Below are 26550 nucleotides of genomic sequence, written 5' to 3'. Positions count from 1 at the left end.
CAATTGCACTACTGGATATTAACCCCAAATATAAATATGTAGTGAACCGAAGGGGTACCTGCACCCCAATGTTTATGGCAGCCATGTCCACAATAGCCAAACTATGGAAAGAGCCCAGATGTCCATTAACAGATGAATGGATAAAGAAGATGTAGTATATATATACAATGGAATATTACTCTGCCATCAAAAAATGAAATCTTGCCATTCGCAACAATGTGGATGGAACTAGGGGGTATTGTGCTAAGCAAAATAAGTCAATCAGAGAAAGACAATTATCATATGGTTTCACTGATATATGGAATTTAAGAAACAAGACACAGGATCATAGGGGAAGAGAGGAAAAAATGAAACAAGACAAAATCAGAAAGGGAGACTCTTAATCTTGGGAAACAAACAGAGGGTTGCTGGAGGGGAGGGAGGTGAATGGACGGGGTAACTGGGTGATGGACATTGGGAGGGTATGTGTTGTAATGAGCACTGGGTATTATGTAAGACTAATGAAGCACAGACCTGTACCCCTGAAACAAATAATACATTATATGTTAATTAATTGAATTTAAATTTTAAAAACACAAGAAAAAAGGGGAAAAAAACCCAAAAACCTCTGAGAAGCCCTAAAAACATGGCACTCAAATTTGAAGAGCTAAATGTTAATATTTATTAAAAAAACAACAACTCTGAACTGTGGTTCTCAAACTTTGGATTCTCAGGACCCCTTTATAGACTCAAAAATTATTGAGAATCCTAAAAGGCTTTTTTTTATGTGGGTTCTATCTACAACTACTTATTGTATTAGAAATTACGACTGAGAACATTTAAAAATTATTTGCTTACTAATCCGTTCAAATAACAATAAATCCCTTGTGTCAATATAAATAACAATTTTAATATGAAATTACCACATTTTCCAAAGGAAAAAATTAGTGAAAAGAGTGGCACTGTTTACATTTTTGTAAATATCTGCAATGCTGACTTCATAGAAGACAGCAGAATTCTCACATCTGCTTCATACATTGGTCAGACATAAAAGCAATGAATGACACACAGTTTCTAGAAAACTCCATGGGAAGCACTTGTGAAAAAAATGAGAGTGGCAAGGTCATAACATCTTCCTATTCCCATGAAAATACCTTGACCTCATAGACCCACCAGACCACACTTTTGAGAAAATATACGTAGAATTAATGAAAAGCAAAACTAAAAGCGGAGTAAGGATGATTTGGGGATATTAAAGAAATTGATTCGTCAAGATAAAACAAAGAACTTTACTTTACTCTTTATTTTTTTAAAGAAAGCTCAAGAAAAAAATAATGTACTGTGATAAACTTCTATACAGTTGTACTAATTCATTCAGAGTTTACCAATACAAAATTTGTCATGATTTGGCTAGCAGCTATTTTGGAAGACAAAATACAGACCCTTAAGTTGACTTAAGGTCATCTCTGCTTAGGTTAGCGGTTCTCAAAAGTGTGACCCTCAGCCCAGGGCACTGGGGAGACTCAGAATCTTGTTAGAAATGCGCACTCTTGAGGAGCACTAGTTTAGATAATCCTGATTTCTTTCTGGAGGAAAGATTGCAGAGATAATTTTTTAAACATAAGAGAACAATATTTTCCTGAGAATCATTAAAAAATAATAGAACTATTTACTTGCAAACAATACTTGTACTAATTACGGATTCCTGAAAAAAAGTCCTCTAAGGACATCCTCAAGGGAACACAATCAGCTCAAGTTATAAGAGTTTTAAAATAAAAATACATTTTCCTAGCTCAGATTAGCCTTCTTTCTAAGTAGTCAGAATTAAAAAGGTTATACTATAAATATTTTAAGACAGGCCTACAAAACTGAAATAGATATGCTCTGGCTTGTGAAAAGGATCACTTCCAGGTTGTCTGCCAAGAAAGCCATTTGCACTGCAGAGAATACATATTACAGCCTCTCCAAACCTATTGATATGAGGCTCTCATGCTGTTTTTAACAGATGTTAACTGGACTTATTGTGGTGATCATTTTGCAACATATACAAATATCAAATCATGCTACACACCTGAAACTATGTTATATGTCAATTACAGCTCAATCACAAAGTTTATAATGTCATAAAATGAATATGTGATATAACATAGGTTTGACCATGTAAACCAAATATGAAATTGCATTATTTAGTTTCATTGTTAGGCAGATGTGGCATGAAAACATTGAGATCCCCACCTAAAAGATCCTTTCTCAAGTGGTGCTTCAGATGATTGATCAGAGGTACCCAGAAAATTCCCACGTTATTTTTCACCTCTACCAAAATAGTCACAAGAAGCCAGAAATGGCCCTTCTTTAATCTGAGTACCCAAGAACCGGAGAAACTTCTCCAAACCTGTGGTACATTTTCCATTCTCTTTCTTTTCGTTAATAATTCTTTCTGCCAACAAATGTGAGTGCGGTGTCTAAATGTGCATCAGCAGACTGTTAGCAACGCATGAAATTCTGCGTTCAAGATTCCGAATTTGTGCCGATACCTTTTTGATATCCGCCGTTACCACTTCCCCGGCGTGCTCCATTAACCAAGGCGTCTCAAACTGAGGGGGGGCATCATTTTGCTCCTGGCTCCTCGCCACCTGCTGCCGAAGCCTTTCGTTTTCCTGTTTGACTTCCGTGACCTGCTGCTGGAGTTGGGTGTTCTCTGCCTTTTCGGTATCAGATATGAGCTGCAAATGAGTAACTTGAATGATCAGCTTCTTGAGTGTCGATTTCAATTTCTGTCTTTCTTCCAGGTTTTTCTTCTTGTGCTTCTGAAATTCCTCACGTAAAGACAGGAACTCTTGTTTTCGGGCCTTTTTCTCCCTTTTCAGCAAATCCAGAGCGGAGGTGGTGGCCTTTTCCAGCTCCCCCTTGAGTTGCTGCAGCTTCTCCACCTCTCTTTCTTTCTCGCTTAGGGTTCTGTCCATATCTAGGCACTGACTGACAGTTTTAGCTTTCTGTTGCATTTCAGTCATGTACCTTTCCTGTAGGTGAACGTAATTGCCCTTGATCTTCTTGAGCTCCAGCTGTAAGGTTTCCTTTTCATTCCTAGCTTCCTGAAGATGCTTTTGGGTGTGAGTTAAGACCTCGTGCAAATTCTGCAGCGTCCTGTCAGTGTCACTCTTCTCTAGCATCACTCTGTATTTGTCTTCAATTAATTCTTCCATCTTGGCCTTCAGCTTATTTATGATGTCCATGAACACCTGCTGTTTGGTAGTCTGCTTCTGTAGTTCTTCAATCTTCTTCTCTAAATACTTGTTGCTACTCTGCAGGTCTTGGATCCGAGTCTGCTGCTGTTTGTTAGTGTGCTGTAATTTCTGTAAGACTTCATTTAAAGCCATGTCCTCTTCCAGAGGCTGTGAGCTTTCCAAGCTCTGCTTCGGGTCGGGCATCTTGCTGTCCTCCGGAGATGCTTCACCACTCCAAGAAATGCCTGCAGGAGACCAAGGTGAGGCCGTCCCTGGCCTGTCCACGTCCCGCACGGTGACCTCCTTATGGTGACAGACTGGCATCTCAGGAGCATCCCAAAAGCTCTGTATCCCTTTTGAAGACACTGCGATCTATAAATTAGAGTACATAAGTGTGAAAAAGAGTATAAAGATGGTAAGTTTTGAAATCATATATAGCTGGCCTTAAATCCTAGATCTCTAGTTTGCTTTCCTCAGCTATAAAAGAGCAATGATAATGTCTGCTTCCAATAATAATACTTACTTGACAAACATACTTAAGTAGTAACTGCTAAATGTATATATGGCACCCAATAGCACAGCAGAGCAGTAGATATATGATAGAGGTATGGATCACATTTACTTTTTCAGAAGAAAAACTCAGCTTTGATACTCTCACCAACTTTCTATGATATGAAATTTTCTGAACACATGTGAGGTACTTTCTTTGACTTCAAATGAATTAAAACAAATTTATCAATTACCCTAGAGTCTGTGAGGCCTCTTTCGAATGAAGATTTCTTTTATTGCTCATTAAATCATTATCTCATGGCTATGACTCCTGTGAATGTAAGAATGTCAGATGAACATGCCTTGTGATTGATTTTCTCCCACAATACAGGTTTTGGGGGCTTTTTAAAAGAATAATAAGTTGTAGTAAGAAAATGCTCAAATGAATATGATATTTAAAACTCTGTAAAAGGGGGTGCCTGGGTGGCTCAGTCGGTTAAGCATCTGCCTTCGGCTTGGGTCATGATCCCAGGATCCTGGGATCGAGTCCTGCATCAGGCTCCCTGCTCAGCGGGGAGCCTGCTTCTCCCTCTCCCTCTGCTGCTCCCCCTGCTTGTGCTCTCTCTCTCTCTCCCTCTCTCTGTCAAATAAATAAATAAATAAATAAATAAAATCTTAAAAAATAGAAAACCCCATAAAAGACAACTGCAGGGGTGGGCTGTATAACTTTCTAGAATTTAGAGTAACTAGACCCCTATATTTTAACAGTTTACCATTGTTCTGGGATAAAGACAACTATCCCTACCAAGGCCTACAAGATTCCAATGTCTGGTCTTGATGCCTGACCCACGCTACCTGTCCATCCTCATCTACTACCTGCCACCTCTGATCCAAAAACATTGGGCTCCCGCCAGGTCCTAGTGGGTGCCATGCTCCCTGAAGCCACAGGGTCCTTGCACATGTTACTTCTGCATGGAATGCTAATCCCACCCACAGTTAACTTAATTAACTCCTAACTCATCCTTCAGAGCTCAGCTCAATTACCACTACTTCAGGAACAGTAAGATTCCTGTCATTTTATTCACAACAATTATCATACTTGCAGTTTATAGTTTATATGTAATATTACACAACATACACTTTACATGCACTTTATATAACTCTTCATAGCACTTACCATAGTTGCAAGTTTACATTTACTTGTGTGATTATTTAATGTGAATTTCCTCTACTAATGTGTTATTTTATGAGGACAAAACCTGCATTTTTTTAAACCATTATATAACCAACACATAGTACAAGGCCTAGCACATAATAGATTGCTGAAAGTATTCATCGGCTGAATAAATGACTAAATGCAGTGGAAATAGGAAGGAGCAATCTTGAGAAACACTAATTAAACAAGTTTTTTAAATGTCATTTTGCAGAATCAACATAGGGAAATAAAGTTCTCTTTTACATACTGCTTCCAAATAAATGAACAAAAAAACTGCTCATTTTGTAAATGAAACATAATAGTCATAGATTTTTTTCATCAGACTTACAATAAAAAAGTACTATTTGTGCTATTCCTGGATTATTATCTATTTGCCCATACCAATTCTTAAAATTGTTAGTTTATAAAAATTTTCAGAGAGTACACAGGATTTATACTATTGGCATCTTCAGTGTTCTTAGGATACTACATGTGTGCCCAGAAAGAATAAGTCAAAAGACAAATTAATATTTTCACTTTGGTAGAAAAATTAATATTTTGTGCTTGTCAATAGAAATCCCTCGATAGAAAAATTTTAAGATTTTCTTGTCAAATGACCTAATGTCTCTCTCCTTCTTCTTCTTAACCTTTTCCTTACTGTAAACTGAGTTCCAGCCAATTTGATTCACCAAACGTAATTCATTATATTCAAGGCACTAGGTAGATGCTAAGATACATAAAAGGATGAGCAAGACAGAGCCCTGATCCTCAAAGAAATTATCATTCGGGAGAGCTAATCTTCACATATGGACTTGATTTTATTAGAAAGAATTTGTTTCTAAATTGATTAAGCTCTCAGAAGGCATTTTCCCCAGAGAAGCAATTTCCTTCGTGCTGATTAGATTATCTAGCAGTACTTGGAAATGTCTCAGGTTTTATATATATAAAACATATATATATATAAATATATATAAATATATATATTTTTGGAAAGCACATATAACACTCTACAAATTATACTGACCATCAAAAATCTTACCTCCTCTGTTTTATCATTGGCTCTCAGATCAAAGAGGTTAAAGCTATTCTCTTTGTAAAATGGTTTTTCAACATCTCTGTGTACCTTTTCCTTATACAAGAAGCTTTGAGTTTGACTAGGTTTGAGCGCAGACTCCACGGAAGCACTTTTAGGCAGTGACATTTCCATGAATTTCAGTGTCTCTCCACCGCTGTGCACTAGAGGTGGGCTTCTAGAACATTGTGTGACACACTCATGAGCAAGTTGGTCTTCATTTGCGGACATGCCAGTTCCCACTGGATCTTCTTCCTTAAATGAATCTTCCTTCATATTGGTATCTTTTGCATAATTATACACATGACTTTGCATTTCTGGTTTCTCCTTGTAAGGTGAGCTTTCTGTCAGATTTTGAAATGTTATCATTTCATTATTAAATGCTTCTCTCAGATGAAATTTGCAAATGGGTTCAAATTGCCTCAAGGGGGAAATGCTGGTGTCAACTGGCTGAGTTAGTAAGTTCTGTGAATCATTTCCAATGCTGACATCTCATTAGAAAGAGAAAGATGGAAATAAGAATTAGCTGACCATAAACTTGTATGTTAACAGTTATATTTACATTTATGAAACTGCTGGAGTCTATTTAAATTATATTAATTACAACATTTTTTATTGAGTGGATTTCAGCATGACTGTGCTAGCAAACAAAACAGAACCACTTTTAGGGGCGCTTGGGTGGCTCCGTCGTTAAGCGTCTGCCTTTGGCTCAGGTCATGATCCCAGGTCCTGGGATCGAGCCCCGCATTGGGCTCCCTGCTCTGCCAGAAGCCTGCTTCTCCCTCTCCCACTCCCCCTGCTTGTGTTCCCTCTTGCTGTGTCTCTCTCTATCAAATAAATAAATAAAATCTTTAAAAAAAAACAAAACAAAACCCAAAACAGAACCACTTTTACACAGGGGCCGGAAGTTCTCACATGACTGCTACAAAAAAGCTTGTTATAGTCATTCTGGTCAAATACCATTGCAACCAATCCTAAGATATCTTCAAAACTCTTTTGTCATACTGTAATTTTAAAATGTTTTCAATATGTTTCCAAAGACTACAAAAGCACAACGGAATAATACTAAACACATAGAAACTTGTTTCATCTCACAATCTCATGAGCTAGGCATTGTTATCATCCCTATTGTACAGATAAGGAAACTGAGACATAAGAGATATTAAGTCGTTTACTTGCCTAAGGTCACAGAGTGGGTACGCAGTGCAGCTGCAGTTCTGGAATACTGTTTCTTTTCTTTTTATTTTCTTAAATTTAAATTCAAGTTAGTTAACATATAGTGTAGTATTAGTTTCAGGGATAGATGTAGTGATTCATCACTTACACACAACACCCAGTGCTCATCCCAACAAGTACCTTTCTTAATACCCATCACCCATTTAGCCCATCCCCCCCATCTCCCCTCCAGCAACCCTCAGTTTGTTCCCCTAACTATAGAGTCTCTTACGGTTTGCCTCCCTCTCTGTTTTTATCTTATTTTTCTTTCCCTTCTCCTATGTTCATCTGTTTTGTTTCTTCAATTCTACATATGAGTGAAATCATATATTTGTCTTTCTCTGACTAACTTAATTCACTTAGCATAATACCCTCTAGCTCCATCCACATTATTGCAAATGGCAAGATTTCATTCTTTTTGATGGCAGAGTAATATTCCAGTGTATATATACACATCTTCTTTATCCATTCATCTGTCGATGGACATCTAGGCTCTTTCCATAATTTTGCTATTGTGGACATTGCTGCTATAAACACTGGGGTGCATGTGCCCCTTCGAATCAGTACTTTTGTATCCTTTGGATAAATACCTAGAAGTGCAATTGCTGGGTCATAGGGTAGTTCTATTTTTAACTTTTTGAGGAACCTCCATACAGTTTTCCAGAGTGGCTGCACCAGCTTGCATTCCCATCAACAGTGCAAGAGGGTTTCCCTTTCTCTGCATCCTCGCCAACACCTGTTGTTTCCTGTGTTGTTGATTTTAGCCATCTAGAATACTATTTCTAAATGCTATGCTATACTGTTTCTCAACATGACAAATGATCCAGACCTAAAACGTTTTTAAAAATCAGAAGCAAATAAGGTAAAGTGGAAAGAAAGAAAGTGTTACAAAATTAATGATGCCTCCCTTCTATCTCAATTCCCTCCTTTCCCCCTTCCCAGAGATAACTACTGATGAACTGAAGCTGGTATGTATTCATTCTTCCCATCCATATTTTCCTACTCATTTATGTACCTTAAATAATAGATATCAACTTCCCAGAATTTCTCATTTTGTGACATCTTACTGTCGCAGTAATTACACACAGCACCAAAAGACCAAGAGAAATACCTAACAGTTCCATTTATTAAATAGGTTCAAATAAAGTATTTGCCCTAACTTAGTAGATGTTCAAAAATATACATAAACTGAAAGAAAAACATAATGTTTTATATCATTCTTATACAACCAAACTTACTATTTGGATGCACTATTGGGTACCACATGTTTCAAATCTTGGAATCAGATAGGATGACATCAACCCTCACTTTCTACTCCACATTGCTTTTCATACAATACTTGCTTTTTATCATAGCAACCTCCAAAAACCCAGCTTTGCAAATAATATTTTATAGAAAGGGTTATAGTATGGTTTTACATTGAAATAGTGAACTATCTCAAGTTACTGGTTTGTGGGGTCCAAAAGACGTCAAGTATCACTGTTTCCTAAATATTTCAAAAGATCCTGCAGCACACTGGGTGAACTGTGGAAATATAGTATTATTTTCTGTGTTTTTAAGTTTTATGTAATTAGAATCAAATTATATTTGTAACCTATATATCACATATAAAAATATAAATGTATATCCACATGAAAGTCTTTATTTCACTTAAAATTTTGCTTTTCAGATTTAGCCATGTAAATACATGTAGATCTAGTTAATTTTACTGAAGGATTACACTTTCTTTTCTTTTTGTTAGATATTTGTTTCTAATTTTGCTATTAAAAACAACTCTTCAGTGAACATCCTTATACATGTTTCAATGTACACTAAGAATTTTTGTTTAGGTTCTGGGTATATACCTCAAAGTGGAATTGCTGGATTATAGAAAATATGTATTTTCAACTTCACTAGACATTGCAAAATTACTCTCCAAAGTGGTTGCACCAGTTTATACTTCCACCAATAGCAAAAAAGTTTCTTTGCTCTGCTACATCCTTCCAGGCAAGTTAAACTGATACGTATGAAATGGAATTTTGTGGTCTTTTTAATAATCTTGCAGGTTTCTGTGATCTGCCTATTAGATACTGTTATGGCCTGCATTGTATCTCCTCAAAATTCTTGTGTTGAAGGCTTACCCCCCAGTACCTTAGGATGTAACTATATTGGGAGATGGGGCCTTTAAAGAGGTAATTAAAGTTAAATGAAGTCATAAAACTGGGGCCCTAATCCAATATAACTGGTGTTCTTATAGGAAGAAAAGACACCAGGGAGGCACAGGGAAAAGGCCATGTAAAAACACAAGAAAACGGCTATCTGGGAGGTCTCAGGATAAACCAACTCTTCTGACACCTTGATCTTGGACTTTCAGCTTCTAGAACTGTGAGAAAATACATTTCCATTGTTGAAGTCACCTGGTCTGCAGTGTTTTGTTATGGGAGCTCTAGCAAGCTAATACATATTCTTTGCCTGTTTTTCTATCGAGTTATATATGTCTCTTTCTTATTGGAGTTTTAACCTTGGATACTAATGTTGTCAATGTACATACTGCATGTATCTTAGTCTGAGTCTTGTTCTTTTTTTTCTGGTTTATAATTTGGTCATATAGAAATTTTTAAAAATTTTAGTGGAGTCAAATGTGTTGCTTATGGTTTGTACTTCTCAAGCTATTCTCTGAGCCTCATGTTTCTCATCTGTAAAATAGAGACAAAACAACCCTTATTTAAAAAGAAAAAAAAAAGCCCTATTTCAAAGGATTGTTTGTAGATTAAATGTGATCATGCATATAAAGTGTATATTAGCACCTGGCTATTACTATTATTGCTGTTATCATAGGACACACACACAAAAATCTCTCTGCGTATTGCCAACAAAGAGATACTCACCACCTAACCAATCATCTAGTGTGCAATAAATTTCTTCGCAATGTGTGAATTTAGACTCATCTTCCCTTTCAGCATTCTTTATTTCATTCTGTATTAATAATAAACAAGGCATTAATATTAATACTTCAAATAAATATCATAAGCCTCTTCTGAACATGTATATGCATTGCTATGTAACTTTTTGTTGCATGGGTAGAATGTACTCTGGTACCCTTTCCTACTGTATATCTGAACTCCTTTTTAGTAAAACCATGCTAATGGAATTACGATATTAAATGACATTAAGCAAGTATCTTGCCATTTTAATATTTTGGTTTTTTGGTAAGTCAAATCATGTTACTATAAATGTAGGGATGTATGATAATGTATATATCTCTGATCACCCTTTGAAGTTTGCTAAATCTGGTCTAAACAACTACGAGGATACTTGTTATTCAGGTCTTGACAGTGAAGATCCAGGGTTCCAGTAATGAGGTGAAATATGATTCCAACAGATAGAAATCTAAAAAAATTCATGTAGGGCTTATTCTTAAAGTTACCTTAATGTTATCTAGGATAAAAGGTTTTGTGAACTAAATTAATAGTATAAGTAAGATATTAAAGAAAGTATTTTGAAAGTTTGAGGAAAGCATTGGTTTAATCATGGATAGTGTATCAAGTATGTGAGACCTAGAGGATGCTCTAAAAAAATTTGTATCTCTTACTAAAGTCATCTGGTTACAAACCTCTATTCAGTCATGCTTCTTCTTACATTGTTGTACTTATTGAATGTACCTCAAGTATGAGAAAAACTGAGTTATATTTTACAACAATTTGTTTTTTTAGACTCCTTGGTAATTTAGACCATTCCTGCTAATGAGATTTTAAAAGTATCAAGAATAATATACTTGAAAAATAAAATAGCATTATTCACATGTATTGATGTTATATTTACACAAACTTCTTGGAACTCCACTATTTGTCAAATACAGAGCTCACTTCTAACTCTAGCCTTCTATGATAATAGTGTTTTTAACTAAAATATGCCTTTTGTTCCTTTAGTCTATAAATTCTTTATAAAGAACAAAATACTCAGTGAATTCCAAGAAAGAGAACCTCTTTACATAATTTAAGAATTCGTTCTTTATAATTTGATACATAAGATGTTAGACCCTGATTAACACTATGACAAAATTTTCTTTTAAAATGAAAATATGGGGGCGCCTGGGTGGCTCAGTCGTTAAGCGTCTGCCTTCGGCTCAGGTCGTGATCCCAGGGTCCTGGGATCGAGCCCCACATCGGGCTCCCTGCACCGCGGGGAAGCCTGCTTCTCCCTCTCCTACTCCCCCTGCTTGTGTTCCCTCTCTCACTGTGTCTCTCTCTGTCAAATAATAACTAAAATCATTTAAAAAAATGAAAATATGATAAAAATTATCATTATATAAAAGAATCTTTAACATTATTTTTTAAAAAAGAAAGTAAAAACACTCAAAAGCCCATTACCTAGGGAGAAGCGATATGATCATCTTTCTACATCAACAAATATATAGTTCATCCTTGAACATGAGTTTGAACTGCCCAAGTCCACTTACACATAGATTTTTCTGATAAATACAGTATAATACTGTAAATATATTTTATCCTAATGATTTTCTTTTTTAAAAAATTTAATTTGTTTAGGGGCACCTGCGTGGCTCAGATGGTTAAGCATCTCAGGGTCTTGGGATGGAGCCCTGCATTGGCCTCCCTGCTCAGCTGGGAGTCTGCTTCTCTCTCCCCAACCCTGCTCTCCCTCTCACTCTCTCTCTCAAATAAACAAAATCTTTTAAAAAATTAATTGTTTATTTGACAGAAAGGGGGGGGTAGAGAGAGAGAGTAAGCGCAGGGGATAGGGGCAGAGTGAGAGGGAGAGAAAGTCTTAAGCTGACTCCATGCTCAGGGCTGAGCCTGAGGCGGGCTCACAACCCTGAGATCAGGACCTGAGCTGAAACTGGGTCAGATGCTTAACTAACTGTGCCACCCAGGCACCCCCACTCCTAATGATTTTCTTAATCACATTTCTTTCCTCTAGCTTACTTCATTATAAGAATACAGTATATAATAAATCTAACACACAAATCGTGTTAATTGACTGTTCATTCATGTTATTGTTAAGGCTTCCGCTCTACAGTAGGCTATCAGTACTTAGGTTTGGGGGGCCTCAAAAGTTATATGAAGCCTTTCAACTGTGAGGGGAGTCGGTACCTCTAAGCCCCGCATTGTTCAGGGGTCAACTCTGTATCTGTATTACCATATTTAAGGTTTACATATCCACTGTAAATCTGTGAAATAATTTAACTAGGTCCCTACTGATAAAAATTTAGGTTGCTTCTAATGTTTACTTATTTATTTTAAATGATACCTTTCTTAAAGTTTATTTATTTATTTATTTTTAGTAATCTCTAAACCCAACCTGGGGCTGGAACTTAACAACCCCGAGATCAAGAGTCACATGCTCTTCTGACTGAGCTCATCAGCAACCCTAATGTTTATTTATTAAAGGTAATTCTGAACATATCTCATTTTCATACTTCCTTGAGGTAGAATTAAAAATAAAATGTGTTTTCTTATCACTAAATAGCCCTTTAGATAGGTTATGCCATTTTATGGGCTAATCCACATGAAACTGCCAATATTTGTCCATTTTTGAACAGTCAAATTACATATGGCACAACCTAATTCATTCCTATTATTTACATACTTGCTAATAATTGTGAAACATTTAGAACAACATTCATCATGATTTGGGACAATATAATCTTTTATTTTGTGAGAAAGGGCACTTGGAATTTTCCTTAAGATAGAAAATCATTTACATGCAGGGTCTGTCAATGCCATTAGGAATGACATTTGAATCATTTGCATGCTGACATGTTAGAATATGCTCTAGATCAAATGTCCAGTCCCTTGGACTCTTTTCCTGCCCGTCACTGAGTTGTCATGGCCATGTCCCTTGGTTGCACACTTAAGACTTCACATGGAGGCTACAAAGGATCAGTTTTAACACTATTTGTAAAATTCTCTCTTTCTTTGTACACTAAGGGAACTGGGAAAACCAAACCCAGTATTCCCCTCCTCTGAGCCTCCACTGGAAATTCTTTTATTGTTCCTCATATTTTTGAGGAGATTTTTGTATGGAAGACAATGTGAAAGCTGAATATATCTGTACCTCCTAGAACTTATAAGCAATGCACACCTGAGGCAAGTTTGAAGTGGTACTGCTGGTTTCCATATAGAAGGGAGAATTTGAGTGGGTGAAGTCTTGAGAAAGACTGCTGAGATTCATGGCCTCCACTTCCGACATGCTTCCTAATTTTTCATGAGAAACATCCATTTCAAAATGCACAGGATCTGAAGATGATGACCAAACTTTTTGACAGTCCTTGTTCCTAACTGTTGAATGATGGAAGGCTTCTTTTAAAAAACAACATAATTTTAATGTTTATTAGTATATGCAAACAAAGGGTTCCCCTCCCCCATCTCTCCTTGCGTTAAGAAAGCAACATTCATTGTCCTAAATTTTTTTTTTTTTTTAAAGATTTTATTTATTTATTTGACAGAGAGAGAGACAGCGAGAGCAGGAACACAAGCAGGGGGAGTGGGAGAGGGAGAAGCAGGCTTCCTGCCGAGCAGGGAGCCCGACGTGGGACTCGATCCCAGGACCCTGGGATCATAACCTGAGCCGAAGGCAGACGCTTAACGACTGAGCCACCCAGGCGCCCTCATTGTCCTAAATTTTTTAAATGTCCATTGTCAGGTTATTAGAAAAATAAAAATTTTTAGTTTGAGTATACCATGGTCACTTTGTGTTGTAGTAAATACCAATTTGGACAAAAACAAGTCAATATATATGTGGCTACTATCCAATAATTTCCTAAAAGACTTGGGACCCAGAAGATGAAGGGACCTCTCAGTTACTTAAAAGATATTTACAAAATATTATCAGAGGACTATCAGGTTCCACAAAATACTGTGTTGCTATTTACTTGATACTCTCTATTATGTCATTATCAAATCAAATCCAATGTTGTAAATTAGTTTTCTCCCACTTTCCTATCCCACACTATTCTCTCAGGCACTTGGATTTGAAAACTTGGAGACACCTTTGGTATCCTTCTACCTCATCATCTGGGCTATCCAGTTACCAAGTCCTGTCCATTCCTCCTTTAAAAATGTTTTTCACAACCCATGTTTTCTTTCCACCTCTTACATCATCACACTGGCCCATACTCTCGTGACTTCCTCAGGTCTGTCAGGGGATGGGAGTGGAAAGGATGTCCAATTACACGGAGTCCAAGTTCTTCTGCTTGACTTTCTAGGTCTCCCATAGCCTGGACCCACATTACCTATCCAGTATTCCGCTGTTCTAGTCAGATCCGGCTCAATTCCCTGTAAATAGATCATGCTCCTTACTACTTCAGTCTGACATGGCAAATGTTCTCTCTCCCGAAATCTTCCTATCTACCCATTCATCTATGTTTAAAATTCCTGCAATGTTGTTGTGTCTAAATCTCTATCACAATTCAGCAGCTATTCATTTTACTGTTTTAGTATTTGCCACCTTTTCAAGGGTGTTAGTATTTACGGATTTTTTTTTAAGTTTTATTTATTTAAATAATCTCTAGGCTTGAACTCACGATCAAGAGTCACATGCTCTTCCCACAGAGCCAGCCAGTGCCCCAGTATTTAGATTATAAATGCCTCCAGAGGAGTCCATGCATGATTTTTCAGTAGTCCTTACGGCAAATAGTAATGTCACTCACAGAGTCAATATTGATTGAATGAATCCTGCAGTCCCATGACTTATTTCTATTAAAACTTCTCAATCTACAGTCACTACCCATTTGCCTGGATTATTTTATTGAATTATCGAATTAATGAATAATTTTTTGAGGCTTGATTTTTTTTTTTTTTTTTCAAAATCATGTCATCACTGGAAGTATAAAAAAAGCCAGTGAGTCAAGCAGGCTAGCTGGGATTAGTGAAAGGCCCAACTTTATGCTCACCTTTTCCATCTTCCAAACACATAAATGCTGCCTGGGCTGGAAATCTTTGTTTTCCAAATGCAGAAAAAGGCACGAGCCTTATTTCTTAAATTTTTTTGATGGTCTAGAACTTCCAGTTACACTTTTAGAACTTTGTTCATATGGCACAGTCTGTCAGCTTACTTTTTAAGTTAAGCTTTCCATTTTCATTCTGTCCTTACCAGATTTATGCCACACTTTAAAAATATTTATACAGATATTTAGATAGATATTCCAGGACAGTCTAACGCTGTTTTAAGATGGGTGTTAAAAAAGTCATTGGGAGTTACCGCCCAAAATTATAGTTTCGTTTTAAAATTTTTTCAGTCGTATGACAAACTTTCTAAAATCACTTATCTTATTTCCCCCTCAAAGCAAAGCACCAAACTTAAGTCTAAAAAGTGTGCTCACTTCCAGGGTCCATAGTTTCTTGGATCCGCGGTAAGGATTTCGTCCTTCCTCCCTCAGCACGGGATTTTGCGGGAGGAAGAACGCTTTTAGGCCTCTCCCACTGAAGGCCTTTAAAAACTAGCAGAAGGCAAGCAGGCGGGCTGGAACGACCTGTGTGACGTCAGCCCGCCGCGCCAGCCAATCTCGGCCGGGTATTCCTCCCGTGCCCTCGTCCCCGCCCCTCGCCCCCTTGGGCGAAGCTGTGGGGGGGACTTCCGGCAGGGCTGAGACTTCCGGTCGGGCGGGAGTTTCCGGTCGGGGAGAGCTTGGTTCCTCGGGTTGAAAGTGCATCCCCTTTTTAGCACGTGGCGTTCCCTTTTAGCTTAGGGGCTTCTGAGTAGTTTTCTAGGCGGGCCTCTGCCGAAAGGCGGTTTGGTGGTCCGCGGGTAGGGCTGTCTCTGTGCGGTTCCTGTTCCAGCGCTGGGCGGACGGCCTCCCGGGCGTCGGGGCTTTGCGCGCTTCCGTCATGGACTACCGGCGGCTGCTGATGAGCCGGGTGGTCCCGGGGCAGTTCGACGACGCGGATTCCTCCGACAGGTGGGCGCCGGTTGGACACTGTGACTCCATTGGGATTCTGCTGTCTCCTCCGCCGCCGCCCCCTTAGGCTTTTGAGGGAGACCGGTAGTTGTTCCGCTTCTTTCTCCATCCCGGCCGGGTCTTTTATCCCACTTTGCGGCAGAGTTAATGAAAGCCACTTTACAAAGGAGTCCCCGATTAGTTAGCATCGCTGACAGGCACAGTTGGGGATAGCGGCTAGGAACATAGATTTTTGCTCTTTAACTGCATTCAGCGTTCAAAAAATATTTGAGCACCTGTATGCCAGGTTCTGACCTCGGCGCTGGAGATGGTGATGAACAAGACTAAGTCCCTGCTGTCATTGAATTTTACCTTCTACTTGGGACGGACTGACAATTGAGTACCTAGAGGTACTCAAAAAAAAAAAAAAAACCCAAAAAGCAGATATTAGACACTATGCAAATAATTAAAATCAGTTGGTAGACTAATGACAGTGTCAGGAGAGAGTTAAGTCCAGGTCTGAACGACAAAAAGGAACTAATCTCAAGAAGAGGAGAAGGGACAGCCGTTCAGCAAGAGGAGACAACAGTGCGAGGCCCAACGTTGGTATCCCTCTTGGCTGTGAAGGGAAGATTTACGGGCCATTGTACCTAGAGCACAACAGGAGTAGTTGAGAAGATGGCTAGGTACTGATGTAGAAGTGAGAAGGGGCCAGATCAGTGAGAAGGGGCCAGATCATGTAGAGCTTTGTAAGTGTTGAGGAGCTGGGATATTTAGGTCTTAATAGAAAGCCATAGGAGAGATTTTAGCAGGGGAACGACATAATGTGATTTATGATTTAAAGGAGTTACTCTATTAAGGAGAGGATGGTTTTGGAGGGTATGAGTGGAAGCAGTTCAAAATTGATAAAGTCGGGGTGCCTGAGTGGCTCAGTCGGTTAAGCGTCTTACTCTTGAGATTTCAGCTCAGGTAACGATTTCAGGGTTCCCACATCTGCGTAAGATTCTCCCTCTGCACCCCACCCCCACCCCAACTCATTTGCACTGTCTAAAAAAAAAATTTATTCAGTTCAGACATGATGGGAGCTAGATTTTGGACGTAAGAAGTGGCAAGATTTGGTGGTGGATTGGATGTTGGGCTGTGAGGCAAAAGGAATTAAGGATAACTCCTACATGAAGCATGAGAGTCCTTTGAAATTCCAAATAAATGGTTTTTACTTTATGTTCACAGTAAGGATTCATTACATGAAGATTTTATTAATCAGTTGGGGATTTTTTCAGTAAATATATGTTGATCATTTTCTGTGTGTCAGATCTAATGTTAGTGGGTAGGGATACATCGGTAAACATCACCTTGATTGACACAGGGCTTGCATGGTAGGAGGAGAAACATTAAATAATTAGACAATAGATATTTGTATTAGAATTGGGTAAGTAGTATAGAGGAAAAATGGGTGAGGAATAGGGAAGACTTCCCTGAGCAAATGATCATAGGCTAGTACTGGAAGGTTACATTAGATTTAGCCAGAGAAATAAGCTTTTATTTCAAATGCATTCCAGATTTTTGTTTCCAGATAGGCATATATAAGGCTTTAGGGAAGAAGTAGGAAGACGAAACAGCCCAATGTGGCTGGTGAGTAGTTAACAGTAATGAGTGTTCACTGGTTTTCCATCCATCATTGGATATTGTGAAGATAAACCAGTGGATTTTGTGACCCCACCACACTCCATGGTTTCTTGGCAATCTTTAGAGACATTTGTTTGTCACAACAGGGAGGTCGGGGGATTGCATAGTGGCATCTGGTTGGTAGAGGCCAGAGATGCTGCTAAACATCCTACAAGGCACAAAACGACCTTCCACAATAAAAAATTGTCCAGCCGAGGTTGAGAAGTTCTGGTAGAAATGAAGTATAACTTAAACATGCCACTCTAAATCACTGGCAATTGAAGGATCAAATTAAGGATTGTATTTACAAAAATCATAGTAAATATAAATAGCAGATGTGTAATGATTATTTTCTTCCCACCCATATCTATGGAGAGTTGGAGCCCTGTGAGCTGTTGCTAATTAATAATCAGGATTGATCATCTGAATTTACTAAAGTCTGGTCTTTAAGATGGTAGTTCACATTATCAGCTGTTATATGTGGTTCCTGTCTTTGTTCTCTACATGAGAGGTCAAAACTGGTAGTACCTCTATTGAATCTGACCTGCGGACATATTTTGTTTGGTATGCACAGTGTTTTGTTAAAATTAAATGTACCAGTTAAGTGGGAGATATAAAAATCCACACTTCTGGCTTCTCTTGAATAACTAAGAAGATATGGTAGCACTTGATGTGAATTTTCACATGGCAGGAAAACACCCTATTGGTTGTGCTCCCTTTACTCTGGGCCTGTTCTCTGGGTTTGAGAATTCACTACTTCTTGTACTGAATTACACACAGACTCCCTCTCATTTGTGTTGACCATTCCTTCCCTTCACAAACAAGGGTGATCTGAAGTTCTTTGTGTGACACAAACCTTGATACAGCTCCTTTTGTTGGAGTGGCATTGAGTTCAAGGTAAGGCTGCTTTAGACTTATTCTCAAATTTTGTCAAAAAGCTCCCCCCCCCCACCCCCCTTAAGGCATATCTGTGAATGGTTTTCCTAGAGCCAGGTCTGGTGTACTGGTCAGAGTCCATTCATTCAGCAGAGAAAATGACAGTATAAATCCTAACTTCATTAAGGCAGATGTGGGTTTCATACAGGATGTACTTCTTCTTTAGTAGGACCTGGAGAAGAAGCAAACAATGGGAATGGCACTGTGAAAAACAATCTGGTGTTGAGTTTATGGGGAGGTACTTTGGAAGGAAAACTTTTAGATTTATTGGTATAGATTTAGTCTGTTGTATCACAAATAAATACATGTGTAAATCCAAGTAGAGGTATGTGTAAACATGCTGAAACATTGTTATTTCTAGTGAAAGCATTGACTTGAAGACCATCAGAGAACAAGATGGTGTTCTGTTTGAGGACCTGCAGAAGAATATGTCTGAGAAGACGGAGGGAGGTGAGATGGAGGAGGAGGAGGAGGAGGAGTACGATGATGATGACGACTGGGACTGGGATGATGGAGTTGGGAAACTCACCAAGGGTTATATCTCGAATGCAAGGAGTAACCCCCAGGTATTTTATAAATGATTTTATACATCTTTATGTTATTGTTCATGTCGTCTTTTTTCAGAGGACTTTTTGTCATTCAGGAATTGACTGAAAGATTTCCCTCAGGTTATGTTGGCCTGTAGCCCCAGTCTTTAAGCATTTTCGTTCTTCATCCTTTTCCTATTTCTGATAATTTCCTGGATGTAGATTCCTTTCATAATCAGTACACTTAAAAAGAGTCATTTAAATTATGATAAGATGATGAGCTTTAAAATCTGCATGGGAAAGGACATGAATAGGCAGTTTACTACAAGTGGTTAGGAAACATGGAGAAAAAAGTTTAACTTCCTTAATAATTAAAGAAATGCAGATTAAATGTGTAGAGATGCCATTTTTTCACCTATGAAACTGACCAAGACCAAAAATACATAATTGTTGTTGGAATAAATAAGCACAGTTATTTGGAGGATGAACTGGTATGTGATAAAAAGCGTTTAAAATATAAAATAAATGCTTTGACTCAGCAGTTCTTCTAGGATTATGCCAAGAATAATGTTACAAGAATGATCCTCCAGTATTGCTTATAGAGAAACATTGGAAGGAACATCTTGTTTAAATTTGCTGAGGGACTGATTTCACATGATGGGATATTGTGCAGCTTTAAAATATGTTGCAGTGGAAGTCTTTATTAATGACATGAACATGTGTTTATGATCTACCATGATCTGTGTACAAAACGCAAGTTACCAAACTACATAAAGTCTTCTTCTCAACTAGAGGTACTTAATGTTTTAGGAGTTTGCAGAGTCCTAGGATTAGCATGGTACATCTTCCTGGAGCATAGTTTCTGAAAGAGATGGAGGGAGGGAAAAACCAACAATATTTCTTTGAATATTAAGACTATTTCATAGACTAGAATGCCTGCAATTAAAGATAACCGGATGAATTTCACACTTGGGGTCTTGTTTTGGTAACTCCTCCATTGATTAATTGGTGAGATGTTGAGCTATTTCAACATAGAGTAATCCCTTTTAATAAAGCTGGAAATACAAGTAAGTATATGTGCTTAAATGTTAACTGTTATCTTGGGTGTTGGGGATTATAGGTGATTAAAATTTTACCTGTGTTTTCTATTGTGAACCTGTATTTAGAAGTGTTTTAAAAGTTATGTTTAGTAGAAAACTTTAAAGAGGTCTATGCAAACAGGAAACAAGTCAGCCTCACACTTCCAAGTTGAGATAACAGGATTAAGTTAGCAATTATTATGGGCGCCTTTTTATCTGTACTGTATTCTCTTATTTATGGGTTCTTTCTTCTCTTTTTGCTATTACTTAAGTTTATGCATAGTGCCAGTCTAAGTTGTTAAGCCTCATACTTAATCTTTCCCTTTCTTGAGACGGTAGGCCCAAAATGAGATTCTTAGAACCAGTTTAATGTTGGTCTAAGCTCTTTGTTATACATTTTCGGTGTAAATGGACATTTTCAAATTTTAAATCTATAAAGCAGTCATACAAAAAAATGCATTTAATTTTAATTTGTTATTTATAATAATGAGGAATACATTGTAGAGAGGTTAAAAAATGGCAGATGGTACAGATTTCTTTAACCACTAACTTTGTCCTATTTCAAATGTCTTTTAAAAAAATTTTTTGCACAAGTATGATTGATTCTTAACTTTTTCTTAGGGTTCTCATTCAAGTATTGATGCTTTAATAGTTAACTGTGAGCTAAGGAAAAAGGCACGTGATAAAGAACCCTAGGTCTTTATTTAAAACTAGTGTCTTCAACTCTGAAACTCGTTTCTTCTAGGCAAATCGACAGACTTCCAATTGCAATTCAGCCAAAATGTCTACTCCAGCAGACAAGGTCTTACGGAAATTTGAGAATAAAATTAATCTAGGTGAGTTTGTAAAATATGTTTGGGCTCTGAGGAAGTTCTTCAGAGACCATAAAGTGTTATAAAATGTTATTAGATCAAGAAATGAGCATATTCACTGTTACTGGCTGACTGATAACATTTAGAGAAGATAAAAACTCAGCAATTTAAAAACCTGACTTCAGGAAGAGATGTTAGCTTTTGCTTTTTTATTTCTGTTTTCTCCTCTGCTATAGAATTATAAAGTTACAGGTACCTGTTCAAGTTTTCGTCTGTTTTGTATTAGATTTTATGGTAAGATTATCTCATAGTAGGATGTTGAAAATACACTTAACCTTTGAACGTGGGAGTTGGGGTGCTGACTCCACACAGTCGAAAATCCATGTATAACTTTTGACTTCCCCCCAAACTTAACTACTTATAGCCCACTGTTGACAGGAAGCCTTGCCGATACCATAAACAGTTGATAGACGCATAGTTTATATGTTATATGTGTTATATATTTAATTCTTACAACAAAGGAAACTAGAGAAAAGAAAATGTTAAATCATAAGGAAGAGGGAATACATGTGCAGTACTTGGCTGTGAAAAATCTGCATGTGAGTGGGCCTGCGCAATTCAAACCCATGTTGTTCACAGGTCAACTGTACTAGAAATATAGAATCTAAGTACATTTTGTTTTACTAGACACTTTTTATGTAGGCATCAATCATTTAGTGAGCTGTCGAATGTTGATTTGAACCACCACCTCTTTAAAAATGCAGGGTCATCTTTGTCTTGTGGATGTTGACTCATTATAAACCTAGCACATCTCATAGCCTATCATTGACCTATAATTTAAAATGAAACTTGCAGTTTTTAGAATCAGACTTGGAATTCAGGCAGTTATATTATCCATATTAGTTGTGTAAAGTATTAACAAGTGTCTGAAATTTAGCATATGCAGGTGAAGTATTTTGGAGGGGATTCCTGGGTCCAGGTTTCTGTGGCTCAGAAATTACAGCTGTGGTGATGAGAGTGACAATACTTGTCTCTAAGGAGACAGAACTTCGTGCTCAGCTATAAAAACATTAACATTTTTTCATTATTAAAAGATACTCTCTATACAACAGAATATTTAGAAAATAAGGAAGAGGGAAGTATTCTGTTCAGACTGTTGTCTTTTTGTCTTAAATGTTGTTTACATTGTGGGTTTTTAAATTTTCAGATAAGCTAAATGTTACTGATTCTGTCATAAATAAAGTCACCGAAAAGTCTAGACAAAAGGAAGCAGATATGTAAGTAATATTTTAACTATAATACATGGCTGATAAGGACTAATTCCAAACAAATTAAGTAGCATCTTGGTCATAATTCTTTTGGAAAGGATATTTCTTTGCATACTTAAACCAGTTTTTTCTTTCTTTTTTTTTAGCTTAGGTGAGGGTATCCTTTCCTTTATAAGTTGAAAATATTGAGTCTTAAGAAATGTATGGTCAAACTATAATTTTGTGAAATTCACAGATGCATTACCCTCTCAGGAGGGTAATGGTTTTAAACTAAAATGTTAGAGTGTAAAAATGTTCCCTTTTAAGAATTTATTAAAATTTTTTCTCTTCCATGAAACATTTTTAAAAATTCAAGGGAAGATTTAAAACTAAATAGTGATATAACTAAGAGCAGTTTTTATTTATTCTTCTCAAAATCAGTTGTTTAAGATCTGGCTAACTTCTATATCTTAATAACTCTAAGGTGTTTACAGTTATTGTAGAAAGTGATACTAAGATTATATAACTAGTGGTGTTGGAACCAAACTTAAGGGGCACTTGGGTGGCTCAGTAGGTTAAGTGTCCAACTCTTGATTTTGGCTCAGGTTGTGATCTTAGGGTCGTGAGATGGAGCCCCTCATTGGGCTCAGCTGGAGTCTGCTTGCGGAGTCTCTCTCTCCCTCTGCCCCTCCCCCTGCTTGGGTACGCATGTATGTATGCACTCTCTCCCTCTAAAATAAATAAATCTTTAAAAGAACTGAACTTAAAAACCAGCCTTCTTCTGGTTTATTGCTATACACAAGAGATACCAGCTTTTCTTTTCTTTTTGTAAAAATTTATTTATTTTCAGAGAGTGCTTGTGCACCCACTGGAGCCGAGGAAGGCGGAGAGGGAGAGAGAGAATCTCAAGCAGACTCCATGCTGAGCGCAGAGTGGGGGGGGGGGGAGCTCAATCTTGCAACCCTGAGATCATGACCTGAGCTGAAACCAGGAGTCCAACGCTCAACTGACTGAGCCACCCAAGTGCCCCAAGATAGAAGTTTTCTGAGAACTGCCGTAGTCATTTGTTATTTCACGGAAGTGTTTGTTTGAATCTTTGTGTTTGGATCTTTATGAGTTTAGTGCTAATAGCGTCACTTAGTGTGAGCCGAAGCCAATCAGAATTCGCATTTTAATGTAGAGCCCAGTAAATACCTGAAGATGATAAAAACTTGTATCTTTGTAGAAAGGAACTCTAAAGAGAAGGCAGTATAAATGACTCTAATTCTGCATTTATAGAATCATTAAAGATTTAAGGACAGTATTAACAGACTCGGTGTTTTCTCTTTTGCAGTGTAGTTCACTTTACTCCAGCTGCTCTTTTTATCCACTCCTTCTGAAATATGGAGAGAATTATTTTTTCTTATTGCAGATATGCTCCTTTTGCTCTAGGGAACTGAACTGATGATTAAGGGGACATGAAGGAATCATCACCGAGCAATGAAACTACAATGAGATTATGAAATCTATTATTAAAGAAACTACCTATTTAGGAATTTCATGGAATGATATACATTTGGAAACTTTATTTTGGCTTCTAAATTTTGAATGTCACATATACTTTTTTGGCTTTGGTTAGGTATCGCATCAAAGATAAGGCGGACAGAGCAACTGTGGAACAGGTACAATTTCAATGTGCTGCAAGCTCTCTATTTTATTTTATTTTAAGATTTTATTTATTTATTAGAGAGAGAGAGAGCATGAGCTGGGCAGAGGCAGAGGGAAAAGCAGATTCCCCTGCTGAGCAGGGAGCCCATGCGGGACTCGATCCCAGGACCCTGAGCAGAAGGCAGACGCTTAACTGACTGAGCCACCCAAGCACCCTGCAAGTCTCATTTTAAATGAGCATTTCTTTTCTCTTGGGATTATAGTTTGCATTCATCCTTCTTGCTTAATGCTAATGTTGTCTAAAACTACTTGTAGTTTGAGTTTAGAAGTCTACATTTTGCTTTATTTATACTAGGACTGTTAATAGATAAGTTAGAGTCATGCCCCTCTCTGGCCACCATGCAGTGCTTTCCTCTTCTGTGGGGAAGCAGAATTTACTTTAAGACCAGGAATCTTTTGTCTTGTCTTAAACAAGGTCAGCAGGAATTTTGTGAGCTTTCTCAAAAGATGGGTATCTGCCACAAAGCAGGTGTGTGTGTGTGTGTGTGTATTTTCATTTAGAAATTCCTTACTTGGTTTAGAAATTATGCTTATTTTATTCTTTCTATTCAAGAGTGGGGACAGATTTTCCTAATTTCCCCGTATGTAGAGAGTTGTGATTGGATGTTAGCATTGGCCCAGATTTTTGATGTGAAGGTGATAGAAAGGGTCAGAACATTACTAGTGCCACCTCCCACCCTTCTGCCCAGCCCTGTACAGAGGCACAAACTCACTTTGCAGTCATAGCCTCTTCCACCGCCCCTGCTGCTGTCCACCTCTGCCCCCAAGGGAGTCACACCCAGTCAGAGCTCAGAACCACTTGTGCAGTTGGAGAAGTCTGCCCGTAGTTGGGCGGAAGTAGGTCTGGGATCCATGTCTTCATTGCCCTCTCATGTATTTGTTTTGTGTGATGTGTGTGTGTGTGTGTGTGTGTGTGTGATTGAAAACAAAGGGTAGTCCAGCTGAGAGAAGTGAGGCAGCTCTAATTGTCACAGACCCTAAAAGGACTAAGGCAGGAAGTCCTTTTTTCCCCTTTCGAAATTAATGTGGAATTAAGAGTGTGTATCTTGATCTTAAGTGGTATTTTAAGGTATGTATTTGTAAGTTCATTCACTTTGCGGATTTCTTTTTTCCTATTTTGTTTACAAGCCGTTTTGGCACGTTGCCCCTCCTGTGGTCCGGACTTGGCTTCCCCCCATTTTGGCAGCAGCGCAGGCGCCTGTCTGCATCCTTCCGCCCCAGCAGCGTGCCCTCCCTCTGCTCACCTGTGCGCCCAGCCGCCCGGGCAGCTAGTGTCTGTTCGCTCACTTCCCTCTCATTTCGATCTAGTTGCCATTGATGCCGTTTGGCTTTTAGTCATGCAGTCTTCCAGGGTTTTGTTTTTATTAACCTTAGGTTTCTGGTGTGACCGCAGCTGTGTCACTGAAGGACAGACCCTAAAGTGTAGTTAGATTGGGCCGCTTTACACCGTCTCTCTCCGTGGAGGTGGAGGGGCTGTTGTGAGTGTCCCTTGAAAGTGTGTGTAAATATGTGGCTGCTTCAGTTCGGGCACGGATGGGACCAGGCTTTAAGTTCATGGCTTTTTCGTTAAGGAGGACTTTGGAGTCCTTTTTAGTCAAGATTGATTGCTCTGGCTTCAAAGGAGACCCTTTCCCTGATTTACTCATCTATAGCAGAGGTGTGCAAACTCCTTCTTTAAAGGGTTAAATACTTTAAGCATTGTGGCTCAATTTTTTTTTTTTTTTACAACTATTTTAAAATGTAAAGACCATTCCTAGCTTACAGGCTGTAGAAAAACAGGCTGTGGCCTGGATTTGACTCATGAGCTGTATGGTGCTGACCTCTGATTTAAAGTTTCATATCCAGTACAGTGGCCATTGAGCACTTGAAATGTAGCTAGTCTGAATTGAGATGTGCTATCAACATCAACAGGCTTGGTGTGAAGGCTTAGTGTAAAAAATGCAGTGTTAAATCTCTCGCTGGTAACTTATATCGATTGCATGTTGAAACTGATAATGTTTTAGATATACTGGATTAAATAAATAAAACAAATTTTACCTGCTATTTTTTACTCCTTTTAATGTGACTAGAAAATGTAAACCTAGTTATGTGACTTGCATTATATTCTATTAGCTAATGTCAGTCTGCTGTCACTTTCTGCTTCCCTTTGACTTGGTAGACTTTAATTTCTGTGACTGAACTTGTTGGTGCGTCTCTTGTTCCTTTCACCTTCGTGTGGCATTTTATTTGTTAAAAATTATAGTGAATAAAAACACCACAGTTGATACTTTTCATTGAGTCAGCCAGGATAGCTTAGTACTTAAGCTCTTCTTCAGGTTATTGATGGTCAGATGTTTCAATGAGAAATATTTGGTACTGTCTCTCTGAACTTTTTATTTTTTGCATTTTTTTAGGTGTTGGATCCTAGAACGCGAATGATATTATTCAAGATGTTGACTAGAGGAATCATATCTGAGATAAATGGCTGCGTAAGCACAGGAAAAGAAGTGAGCTTTTCTTTGGCTGCCTGAGTGTTTTCATGTTAGTTT

At 38.0% G+C, this 26550-nt stretch overlaps 2 protein-coding genes across 6 annotated transcripts in view; one reads left to right on the top strand and one right to left on the bottom strand.

Annotated features, from left to right (window-relative positions):
• Window positions 1–1264: 1264 nt before the first annotated feature.
• On the bottom strand, window positions 1265–15644 carry CAGE1 (cancer antigen 1). Of its 4 annotated transcripts, XM_081827719.1 has the most exons (4): window positions 13256–13577; window positions 10042–10129; window positions 5927–6450; window positions 1265–3575 (listed from the first exon to the last, which is right to left on the bottom strand). In XM_081827719.1, exons 1-4 carry the CDS (start codon window positions 13391–13393, stop codon window positions 2442–2444), a joined length of 1884 nt encoding a protein of 627 aa, XP_081683845.1. In that variant the 5' UTR covers window positions 13394–13577; the 3' UTR covers window positions 1265–2441. The 4 variants fall into 4 exon arrangements, with proteins under 4 accessions (XP_081683845.1, XP_081683846.1, XP_081683847.1 ...); XM_081827720.1 differs by lacking the exons at window positions 10042–10129; window positions 13256–13577 and adding an exon at window positions 15066–15644; XM_081827721.1 differs by lacking the exons at window positions 10042–10129; window positions 13256–13577 and adding an exon at window positions 15495–15627.
• A 114-nt stretch (window positions 15645–15758) lies between these two features.
• Window positions 15759–26550, top strand: part of RIOK1 (RIO kinase 1) — a 32941-nt gene continuing 22149 nt past the window's right edge. The window contains exons 1-6 of one of the 2 annotated variants that reach the window (XM_081827724.1): window positions 15759–16070; window positions 19012–19216; window positions 21002–21092; window positions 22276–22345; window positions 23934–23976; window positions 26416–26508. In XM_081827724.1, the coding sequence (XP_081683850.1) occupies window positions 16000–16070; window positions 19012–19216; window positions 21002–21092; window positions 22276–22345; window positions 23934–23976; window positions 26416–26508 (573 nt within the window). In that variant the 5' untranslated portion in view covers window positions 15759–15999. The remainder of the gene's footprint in view (window positions 16071–19011; window positions 19217–21001; window positions 21093–22275; window positions 22346–23933; window positions 23977–26415; window positions 26509–26550) is intronic. The other variant, XM_081827723.1, reaches the window with a different exon arrangement.

Source organism: Leptonychotes weddellii, chromosome 8, assembly GCF_054177405.1.
Source record: "Leptonychotes weddellii isolate Sample4059 chromosome 8, ASM5417740v2, whole genome shotgun sequence".
Classification (NCBI taxonomy): domain Eukaryota; kingdom Metazoa; phylum Chordata; class Mammalia; order Carnivora; family Phocidae; genus Leptonychotes; species Leptonychotes weddellii.
Note: the sequence above shows the minus strand (reverse complement) of the source record. Positions and strands in the feature narration are given on the sequence as shown.